General features: G+C 35.7%; 2 protein-coding genes and 1 non-coding gene across 5 annotated transcripts; 2 read left to right on the top strand and 1 right to left on the bottom strand.

Annotated features, from left to right (window-relative positions):
• Positions 1-393: 393 nt before the first annotated feature.
• On the top strand, positions 394-3,112 carry LOC133292044 (thioredoxin-like 3-1, chloroplastic). 2 transcript variants are annotated; one of them, XM_061490422.1, is made up of 5 exons: positions 394-1,045; positions 2,140-2,214; positions 2,464-2,530; positions 2,650-2,667; positions 2,741-2,876. In XM_061490422.1, the coding sequence occupies exons 1-5, from the start codon at positions 747-749 to the stop codon at positions 2,744-2,746; spliced, it is 465 nt and encodes a 154-aa protein (XP_061346406.1). In that variant the 5' UTR covers positions 394-746; the 3' UTR covers positions 2,747-2,876. The 2 variants fall into 2 exon arrangements, with proteins under 2 accessions (XP_061346406.1, XP_061346405.1); XM_061490421.1 differs by having other exon boundaries at positions 396-1,045; positions 2,801-3,112.
• A 4,624-nt stretch (positions 3,113-7,736) lies between these two features.
• Positions 7,737-7,818, top strand: TRNAS-GCU (transfer RNA serine (anticodon GCU)). The gene has a single exon. It is a non-coding gene; the product is annotated as a tRNA-Ser (tRNA).
• A 788-nt stretch (positions 7,819-8,606) lies between these two features.
• LOC133292006 (uncharacterized) lies at positions 8,607-11,259 on the bottom strand. Of its 2 annotated transcripts, XM_061490376.1 has the most exons (4): positions 11,027-11,259; positions 10,287-10,909; positions 10,123-10,202; positions 8,607-9,755 (listed from the first exon to the last, which is right to left on the bottom strand). In XM_061490376.1, exons 1-4 carry the CDS (start codon positions 11,184-11,186, stop codon positions 9,662-9,664), a joined length of 957 nt encoding a protein of 318 aa, XP_061346360.1. In that variant the 5' UTR covers positions 11,187-11,259; the 3' UTR covers positions 8,607-9,661. The 2 variants fall into 2 exon arrangements, with proteins under 2 accessions (XP_061346360.1, XP_061346359.1); XM_061490375.1 differs by having other exon boundaries at positions 8,608-9,755; positions 10,287-11,256.
• Between the last annotated feature and the right edge of the window lie 299 nt (positions 11,260-11,558).

Raw genomic sequence — 11,558 nt, 5'->3', positions numbered from 1 at the left:
TCTTTTTTTTATAATAAAAAAAAAAGCTGAAAATTAAAAGTTTTTTGGAGAATTTTTTTTTTAAGTTCTTGTCTGTTTTTCTTGAATTATGTGTTTTTTTTTTTAAATGAAGAGTTATAAAGATAGAGAAAGATAATTTTCTTGAAATATGTGATTTTAAATAACTTTTAAGTTAAAATTTTTACGTGATTACCAAACAACTTTTGACTTTTTTTTTAAGTTTTTTTTTTTACTTTATCTTATAAATAATTTCTGCCTTGAAAAAGAAAGGATCGAAACAGCTCTAAATAATTTAAAATGTGTATAAAATAGTGAGAACCTATTGGTGCTTTATCCACAGTGCGTGGACCCGTGCTTCTTTTCCCTTCTCGTCTGGTTTTGTTATTTTTATTTTTATTTTTTTTCCCTATCTTTCTTAAGCTGTCGCCGTGCACACCTTGCGGATAAGCCTTGGAACTGCGCCATGTTTCCGAGGTTTTTAAGGAATTAAAGTTATTTTCTTTTTATTTTCATTATTGTTCTTCTTTTTTCGCCTGCTTTATACATTCAAGACCAACCAAAAATTCGACACCACTCTCCTTCCATTTCTTAGCATCTAATTCCAACCTCTGTCCCCTAAACTTTAACAAAGCACCCAGAATGATTTTGTTCTTTTTTTCTTAGCCATAAACATATTAGGCACCGTTTTCATCGTATTGTGATTTTGTCTAGTCGAAATAAATAGGGAAGCTTGCAGTGCAAAGGGTATGTCTATTATAGGCGCATATTCACATTTTCTATACAAAGAGGTTTACCCGAGAGATCAACAGTACTTGGTAAGTGGCAGGGGCTACCTGTTATCACGCAAGAGTGGTTGTGGGAATATATGGATTGAAAGCAGAAACAGAGAACGCAAAATTAGAGGGAGGAATTTGAGGGTGGAAGCTATGTGGCCAGATTTGTCAAGACCAAGTGCAGTAGAGTTGGAAGCCATTAATGACTCTGAGCAAATGGATCAAATTCTAGTTCATGCTCAGCAAAACTCTCAACCTATCCTCGTTGACTGGTAAGTGGTACTTCTCTCTCTCTCTCTCTCTCTCTCTCAAGTTTTTTTTATATTTTTTAGCATATATTAACAGCTAATTTTACTTAGCTTTATGCACATATACACCATAATTTTGTTGTTTACTTAAAATATGAAGTTATGTTGCATTTTTCTTTTATCTTATCGTGGCTCTAAATGATGGCCATCCATTGGCAGGGCGAAACAGTGACTGTAGAGAGATATTTTGATGATTTTTTTGGTGTGTTTGTGTGTGTGTGTGTGGTTGGTTGGCTGAACTTGAGTGTCGTTTGAAAAATTTAATATCTTGTGTTGTCAACCCAAATTCATGTCGTTTACACTTTTATATCCCGTATAATAAAATAACAGCAACAACCAAGTTTATAGTATTTGAGAATAATCATTTATTGGAAAATTGATAGTATAGATAAGTGCTTTTTTAATATTTATGCGGAATAAGTGAATGAATATATTTTTTTTAATAAATAATAATTATTTAATTTGTATAATGAGTCAATGACTAATTGGTTTTTTTATATAAAATATTATTGTAGTAAATAGGCCTTCATCGTCAATTTTTCTTTTAGGCATTGACCTTATAATGGGGAGGGAAAAGTTATCGTAATTTCCTTTCAGATTATGAGGATAATTAAGAAATAAATAATAAATACTCACAGTAAGAATAATGTTACTAGTACTCTTAATTGCTTATTTATAATTGTTAGTTTAATTATAGTTCTCATATTATCTTCAATTAATTGTGAATAGATAAAAAGAATATAAATTCAATTGGTCATGAAAAATCTCAATCTTAAATTATGAAATATAGTTTTTATCCGTTATAAATTTAAGAGTAAATATAATTTTTTGTTTTAAAAGAAATATAAATAACATCATTTTGATCCTTCAAATAAAATTAAAACTAAGTTAATCTCTCAATTACAAAAATTAATATCATAATTAGTGTTTTGAAGGACTAAAATGATGTTCCTTTTATCTCTATATGACTAAAATAAAAGTTTATTCTAAATTTAAATTGGAATGCAATGGAATTTTTTGGGTAGACTTGCTAATTTGATTGCTTTTTATGAATATAGGATGGCTGCATGGTGCCGGAAATGCATCTATTTGAAGCCCAAGTTGGAAAAATTGGCCGCTGAATTTGACACCAAGTAAATTAGTCACTGGAGTCTTCTTCAGTCATATGCCTCTTGAGATTTTACTTTTTTTTAATTAATTCTTCTTTTAAAACCACATATATATTTGAAGATGCTCTGCCTCAAACCCTTCAACTATAAGATAAAGATTAAACCCTACTGTGAAATGTGAATTCAAGTATGGAATACAATCTCTTTCTTAATGCAATGCAAACTTAATTTTGCTACTAATTCATTTATTTTCTTATTTTGGCACTGTTTCAGAGTCAAATTTTATTACGTGGACGTGAATAAAGTACCTCAGTCTCTAGTCAAACGTGGAAACATCTCTGTAAGTATGACTTTTCATTCTTGAAACCCTTATTGATTCTTTCTTGTAACAATGTCTCACATACTTTTTATTCTTTTTTGCTACTGTTATTTATTTTGTTCTTCTCCTCTCCTTCCCAGAAAATGCCAACAATTCAGGTGCGTCATCCATTAAATACTTTTTCAATATGATACCATTAAAAATAAATAAAAATTCTTGCCACTCTGCCAGGGTTAGTTTAGATATCAAAAAGTATGGGAAAATAAAACGGAATACATGAATTATTTGCAGCTGTGGAAAGATGGAGAGATGAAAGCAGAAGTCGTTGGAGGCCATAAGGCCTGGCTAGTCATTGAAGAAGTCAGAGATATGATCCAAAAGTTTATATGATACATTCTTCTGTTATATATTTCCCTCTTGCCCCAGAATACCAAAAAAGTTAATATTTAAAAAAAATAATCTTCTAATGTTTTTATTTTTATCTTTCTTTATGCTGGCCACCACGTGTAACTGTGTATCATATATTAGTGGAACTCTCTCCAATAGCCAAAACAAATTGAAGAGGTGTTTTATGTTTTATACGAAGAAAGACTAGAATATATTTCACCTAACACAATTATTTTTTATTTTATTTTTTTTGTAATAAAGAGGGGCAAACGTATAACGATTAGACTAACTCAAGTGGTTTAAAAAAAAAAATTTGTTTATTACTCCCGCCGTCTTGATCATTGAAGAAGCATAAACTTTTTTTTTTTTTGAAAAGCAAACAGGAAACAGAAAAACAAAAAAAGAAACTAGGAACACCTCCTAGACCAAACTACTCCTACATAGTCCCTTTCAAGTTTGTCACGACAACCAGAAGGAGGCGAGTCAAACTCTTGTAAAGACCAATCAAAGGAGTAGGCAAAAGAGGCCATCCAATCGGCAACCCCATTCCCTTCCCTATGAATATGGGAAATTCTAACCCTCCAATTCCAATCCAGCATATTCCTTATGCGCAAGACCAAGTTAGAGGCTGGATGATGAGAGCTGCACCCTTCTCTTATGAAAAACTGGGCTACTAAGGAATCACCTTCAAGCCAGACAAAACGGAAACCTTTCCTCCATGCAATCTCAAGCCCAAGGAGACAACCCCAAAGTTCTGCTAACAAAACATTACCACAGCCAAGATTTTTACAAAAGCCAACAAGCCACCTTCCACTAGCATCCCTAAATACACCCCCACAAGCAGAAGCTTCTCCATTATTCATACTTGACCCATCCACATTGAGCTTAACCCAAGGGTCCGAAGGAAAAACCCAAGAAACTAATTTCTCTTTATTCGAGTTAGTCTCAAGACCAGCAACTCGAAGCGTGTTTTCTGACCAAGAAAAATCTTCACCATAGACCATAGCAGCTCTAAAAGTGCCATAAGCAGGAACAGAAGATCCCTGAAAAATTTTCTTATTCCTAGCTTGCCAAATGAAACAGGAAATGATACCAAACAGAAGAGGCCATGATGGCAAATTGGACCAATTACGATCCTCAGAGATATTGGACAACACCCATTGCTGAAGATTAAGAGAGAAAAAATCCTCCCAAGCCTCTCGCTTAACTGCAATCTCCCACACTTTTTTTGCTGCAATACAATCTCTAACCGCATGTAAGGAAGTTTCCGTAAAACAATTGCACAGATGACATATATCTGAACCCGCCATGTGCCGTCTGCAACGCCTTTCATTTGTCAAAATTTTATCTCCTAACAACAGCCAAAGGAACGTACGAATCCGTTCAGGTCCATGCCACTGCCAAACGCGATTCCAAGGTAAATTGGTAGATTCCTCGTTACCCCTGGATATGGCCATATAAGCGGACTTCAGCGAAAAACTCCCATCAGATGTCCTTGTCCACAAAATTCGGTCATGACCATTAACATCCGAAGGAGGAAGGATGTTATTAATACGAGCATTGACGTGATCGGGAAGACTATGCTGGAAAGCCCCCCACATCCAACTTCCGGAGGATGAGACAAGATCAGAGACCATTAGCTGATGATTTATCTGAGAGGGATCAGAAATAGCAGCATAGGATGAGAGTGCACCACAACCCGGAACCCACGGGTCATCCCAAAAATGAGTAGAATTTCCATTACCTAGCAAAATTCTGGAATGCTGTAATATCACAGGCCAAGACGAAACAATTGCTTTCCAAAGAGAGGAGCTATTCCGAGTAGCAGAAATATTAAGAACCAAATCAGACTGAACTTTATACTTGCTCTTTAAAACTCTAGCCCAAAGCGCGTCTGGATTAGAAAGGATCCCATAACCAATTTTCATAATAAAAGCCCTGTTAACTTCCTTCATTTTCCTCAGACCCAGCCCTCCATGATCTTTATCCATGCACAACTGATCCCACGCAACCAGATGAGGACGAGTAGATGCTCTATTAGAACCCCACAAAAACCTCCTAATATGTTTCTCAATATCATTGCAGATTCCGAGAGGAACAACAGAAACTTGCATTGTGTAGGCTGGAATAGCTGAGAGAACAGCTTTCGAAAGTGTAATTCTTCCTGCTAGAGAAAGACTGGTGTGGTTCCAGGCATTAATCCTAGATTGAACTCGATCGAGGATATGACTGAAAGCCGCCCTCCCAACTCTGCGATGATGAAGAGGAATACCCAAATACTTTCCAAGATCCACCGTCCTTGAGAAGCCCAACTCACCACTAAGTTCCTCTGCCAAAATATGATTCAAAGAAGCATAAACTTTCATACCATATCACAATCATTTTGTCCAATCACAGAAACAGATTATTACACAAGGAATTCAGAATATATATATACATATATATATATATATATATATATATATATATATATATATATATATATAGAGGCAGGATCCTTTGACACCAGTGTCAAATTTGAAGTTTGACACCTCATCTAAAAGTCGTTAGATCAAAAAAGATCAATGGTGTCACATGCTTACAAATCAAAGTCGTTGATCTTTTTTGATCTAACGGCTCTTAGATGAGGTGTCAAACTTCAAATTTGACACCGGTGTCAAAGGATCATACCTCATGTATATATATATATATATATATATATATATATATATATATATATACACACGAAATTATTAATCTTATGTTGCATGAGATAGGTATCTTATGTGGGTGAAATAAAATTGTGGGACCCACAATTTAAAAAAAAATAAAAAAGAAAAAGAAAAAATGGGCACAAGATTTCATGCGTATGTAACATAAAATAATTGTCTTATGTGACATAAGACAACTATTTTCCATATATATATATATATGAGCTTATCGTTTCTCAAGCCGTTTGAGATAATTTTATTTTCGACTACTAAATCATAACTGTACAAAAATGGATAAATGGTGATAAAAGAAGAGAGAGAAATGGAATCATAACCATTCAAAAGTGAATCAATTAATATAAGAAAATAAATAAATAAAATGACGTAACTTTGGAGTGACCGGAAATAAATTTATCTCAAATTACTTGAGAAATATTTTTTCATATATATATATATATATATATATAGGGTAAAGTGTGTGTCATTTTAAAGAATATAAAGTTATGTCATTTTAAGAGAGAAATAGATAGATAAATGAGGAGAGAGAGTTGACAAAAAAATAAAGATGTGGGTCTCATCTCTTTGTGAGAGTGAAAGAATATAAGTTGTGTCATTTAAAAGGATAAATATTTTTCCCATATATATATAAAGTAGAACACACCAAAAAAGATCACTGGAGATGAGGGATAGCTGAGGAGAAACTAACCCAGAGGGATTTGGCAGCAAATATTTATCATCAATAGGTTAATCGAAGAACGAACCAAAATGTAGCTTTCTCTTCGGCTTTTTGACCACTATAGCTTTTTTTAATAATTAATTACCAAATTAACTCTATTTATAAATTATTTCAAAAATTTAACCTCTTCAGAAAACATAACATCAATCTGCCCCTGTTTGACCGTTGACCATGAAGCCTACCCGGGTACACCCCTCCCTACCCGAGTATTTTTTCGAAATTTTTTACCTACCCGGGTATATTTTTTGAATCTGGAAAAAAGTTTAAATTATTTACCCGGGTAGGTAGGGGTGTACCCGGGTAAATAATCATACAGAAAATGAAATACAGCATCTCAGAAATTCAACGTACACTCTTAGATATTAATGCAAAAATGTACAGAGCTGCATCATAAGCTCATATAATACACTAAATAAGATCACAAAAAGGAAGTGAAGCATACCGAAAACATCTTCTTAGTAACGACTTTCCTTAATGACTTTTTGTCACCATTAGCTATTAGAGTATTTATCTGGAGAAAAAGAAAAGAAACTTCAGCATTGGCCTTTCTCAAATTGTCCTAACTGAGAAAACTTCAAGGCAGTTTTCTCAAATTTATTCTCCTCGATGGTATAGCTCCCAAGTAACTATATCACTCTGAATTGGCCTTTCTTCAATGTTTTACTTCTTTCCAACAATACACCTCTCCAAATCTATTAAATGATATCAATTTTGCATCTATGTTATGTCAAAGGAACTGCATGCAGCAAATCCTGGTACTCACAAGGCACGACAGAGGTGCAGAGCCAAAAAATAGATTAAGTATATTTGATTCATGTACACCATGGTAGAGTTGCAAATGGCAGAATGAGTCATAAGACAGAACACCATGGTGTTATTTGATTCATGTACCTGATTCTAACTAGTGGGTAAGGCTTTTGTTTTTGTTGTTTGTTGTTGGGAGAATGAGTAAAAGAAATAAAACCTTAGTTAAGGCTGCAAAAATGTAAGATACTATCAGAAAGTCTTCATTTTCCTTGTTTGTTTTTTTGTTTGTTGTTGGGAGAATGATTATTTACCCGGGTACACCCCTACTTACCCGGGTAAATAATTCAAACTTTTTTCCAGTTCAAGAAATATACCCGAGTAGGGAGGGGTGTACCCGGGTAGGCTTCATGGTCAACGGTCAAACAGGGGCAGATTGGTGTTATGTTTTCTGAAGAGGTTAAATTTTTAAAATAATTTATAAATAAAGTTAATTTGGTAATTAATTATTAAAAAAAAGCTATAGTGGTCAAAAAGCCCATTATCTTCGCATAGCATCAATATTGATTGTTAATTCCAACCATCAAGGTGTCTCCCATTAAGTTTAAACTCACTTGTACGGATATGAAAATGTTTAGAAGTACTTAGTTTACAGCCTTTAAATAAAACAGTCGCTTTGGCCGAGTGGTTAAGGCGTGTGCCTGCTAAGTACATGGGGTTTCCCCGCGAGAGTTCGAATCTCTCAGGCGACGGTTTGTTAAATTTTTTTCATTGCATTTATATCTTTTATTTTGGTCTACGAGCTCTTCACCGAATTTCTCTCCATGAATTTTTTATTGACTAAATTCTTTTGGCTCTAAATTCGTAAATTATTGATATGCTCGCCTTACATTTATATTTTGCTTTTAGAATAAATTTGTTCACCTTGATTTTTTATTTGACTACACTTTTTAGCTCTAAATTCATAAATTGTTAATCTGTCTTACAACAGTGACCTCTTCTAATGAGAGTTCCATATCAGTGAATGAAGAAGGAGAACGAAGATAAGTTCTAATTGATGAAAGGTTGCTCAAAAGAATACAATGTAATCTGCGTGAATCTGTACGCATTTTTACAGTTGCAGAACCAAAAACAAATTATCCAAATCAAAATTTTGAAATCTCACGGATAAAGAATACAATTTGTATTTAATATCATAGATCTTTTTAAGAATAGTGCTATTTCACCAATCCAAATAACCTTACTGAAAATCATACTTACACAATAATGTAGTTTCCGAAGGATGTTAATTATCAAGAATTTTAGGTCGGTTACCATAGTTGAATGGTTTGGTATTTGAGTAATCATTTTCAACAGAGCAGAATAAAGGTTAATTAGAGATCAAACAGACCGATTCATTTAAGTCATTAATTATACAGACAAATGAAGTTCATTTTCATTATACAGAAACTTTATACCTTCGAATTGATGAACAGAACAAAAGAAAAAAACAGAAACAACACAGCAAAAGTAAATAAGATAGAATAGCCACGACAAGTTTCATATAATTTGTATCCATGGCTATATTTCTAATTCCCTTCATGTCCTGAATTATTTCTTATTTTAGAAATGATGTAGGTACATTGTCCAAAAAAAGCTGTGTCAGCTTCCACTACATCAGCACCATACTGACAGAATCAAGTAAATGTCATCAGAATATCCGTAGGTGCCAATTTTGACTTAATTCTCCTGATCACTGAGAGTGACTGATCCTGATTAAGAATGACTCAAATACCTTCCAAATACAACCCACGTAAGAGGTTGAGCGCCTAGTGTATACCCAAATGCGACAGAACTCACATTAGCTAAGAACGAGCCTCTGACTTGAAAATGCTGATATGCAGGCATTCTAATGTTTCCCTATCCACCAAGGAAACATAAAAGACAACGAGAAAACGGAACCCCACCAAACTGACATGGAAGCATAGCTAAATCATCTAATCTCTTTGGCCTAAATGGTATCACAACGATCTAAAAATAATCCACGCAAAAAACAGTACAACACCCCATTCTCAAAATGATCCAGACACTCATTTCCAGCAGAGTACAAACAATAGGACTTCATTTCCAAGTTCATGGTAGGTACCATCCAAGTCGCAAAAAGGTTAACTCCATTGTCTCAAATAGTGATAATCCAAGAATCTCCGCTAAGATTTTATGCGCAAGTTACATAAATAGGAATTAAAAACATGTAGCCGGGGAAATTTACCCTATAATCAAATAATCCCCTCTACTTCTGCACAGGGCGAGACGTCGTTTAAAGCAAGGTGACTTTTCAACTGATTCAATGCATGCCAACATGAACAAGTAACCACACCAATGACGAATCACATTCAAACTACACAATACATCGATAGAGCAAGAAACATCCTATTGCACAGAGGCAGATGCATGAAGTATTGAAGAAAATATAGAGGCATAAAGTATCTCAGAAGACACTCTTTCAATAACTAACCACGACCAATGCTGTTCACAATATCCAGTATCAAATCCATTAATCTTAAAAATATCAAATTCCTTCAATTCTACAACACATGAAAAACTATTTGGAAAACCTCAAATTCCAAAACCAAAAAGTGCACGTATCCTTTGGAAAATAAGATCCCGCCATCCCCTTTCCGTGTTCTCCACCACAGTGGCATTCCCGTAGCTGCATAAAGAAACAACTAAATTAGGCAAAAACAAAACAAAACAAAACAAAGATTCCTTAAAAACTGATGGCCTGAAGTATGAGGGATAAATGTAATAACAGTATAGGGGCTGTTATAGAGAGAGAAAAGGAAGAGAGTTAGTTAGTTCTAGAATAATCTCAGAGCATAGGATAAAAGAAGGGGGAATATGGGGATTGAGATATGCATATATTGAGTAAATATTGGGGATATGGGGATCTCTTAGAGCCTATGGTAGTTGGTTCAAAGGGTGAGATGGAGTCTTTTGGTGTCTTGTTCCATTGATGCAATAAAATCAGTGTTATAAATTTGGGTTCCATCAAAAACCAATCCTAATCAAACACTTACCGGTCTTCTTCAGGCACATCAGTATGCGTCAGCTTGATAATAGTAACTCCCGGTTCAGGCTCCTCAAACACAAGCCTCACCTGCAAAATATTAATCACCACTCGTAACACTGATTCTAGGTCTAGTAATGTGTGATTCAGCATTCAATCAACGAAAACACTAACCAGAGACTGAACCCCATCGATCCAGCTTCCAAACCTCCATCTCTGCACAATCAATTTACCTTCTTGCAACTCCATATTAGTTCCAGTCACCGACCCATCAAAAATGCTGAACTCACCACCAACCTCCTTACTGATCCTAGCATTGCTCTGCGTAAAACCCTTCCACCTGTTCTCATCCAACAATATCTCATACAAATCCCTCGCTCTGCAATTGAACCTCTCCGTCAAGATAATACTTTTCCGCCCCTTCTTGCTCTCCTTCTTCTCCGACGAACCGTCCCTTTTCGCTGCAGTTGCAACCTGCACCGGCACATGATTCTGCTGCTGCTGCTGCTGCGGCGCCGGTGCCGGTACCGGCGCCGGCGAGGCCTTCTTGGTATCCAACTCGTCCTTAACAGGACCACCTTCGGCCATGCTCTGAACCCAAACCTTAACTTTCTCGAGGATCAAGGGCTTCCCCTTTGAAAGCATGGCTTCCTTGAGCCTCTTCCCAACGGGTCCCTCGTCGTTGACTGTGACCCTGAGGTCTGGGTCCTCGTCGGCGTTCTCGTCGGAGATGTAGGGGATTTCGACGGTGCCGTCGACCTTGAGCAAGGACTTGCCTTCGGAATCCTTGGCCTCGCCTTCCCAGGCGAGGGTGAGGCTGATCTCGTAGCCGGGAATGATCTTACCCTTACGGATGTTGATGTAAGCCTCGCCGTCGAGGTTGCGGAGCGTGGTGGTTTTCATGAAGAGGTTGCCCTCGCCGTCAACGACGGTGAGGTTGGAAAGAAGGTTGGAAAAGAAGGTTCTAGACCATTCCAAACAGTTAGTCTCAGCCCAATGCCAGTTGTGAACATTAGTACCGTCGGGTCTCTCCTCCACGATCCACCGTTTGTCTCCGTCGCCGTACCTCGCCATCCAACGCTACGCACGCAAAGTGTTTGTGTAAATAACAATAAGATTGAAGTGGATAAAAAATGAAGAGGGGTTAAATATAAATGGGAGTGTGTGGAAAGGTCTAGAAAGGAGCAAAGAAAATCGTGTTGCGAAGTGAAAGGAAAGGTTAGAAAGAGCATAACTATAAACATGGTTCTCGTTAAGTCTACTTAACTTGAAAATTTTGGGCTAATTAAAGTATTAGACTGGGATTTTAAAGAATTTTAATAATTATCTTTGATAATAAATCTATTGATATTTAATTAATATTTTAAAGAATTTAAAAAAGTCATATAATATTCTATCAAAATTTTAAAATATTATTTTAGAGTTTTCGATAATATTCAATCATGA

Source organism: Gastrolobium bilobum, unplaced genomic scaffold (assembly GCF_033153095.1).
Source record: "Gastrolobium bilobum isolate Gb01-03AN ecotype WA unplaced genomic scaffold, APGP_CSIRO_Gbil_v1 utg5369, whole genome shotgun sequence".
Lineage (NCBI taxonomy): Eukaryota > Viridiplantae > Streptophyta > Magnoliopsida > Fabales > Fabaceae > Gastrolobium > Gastrolobium bilobum.
Note: the sequence above shows the minus strand (reverse complement) of the source record. Positions and strands in the feature narration are given on the sequence as shown.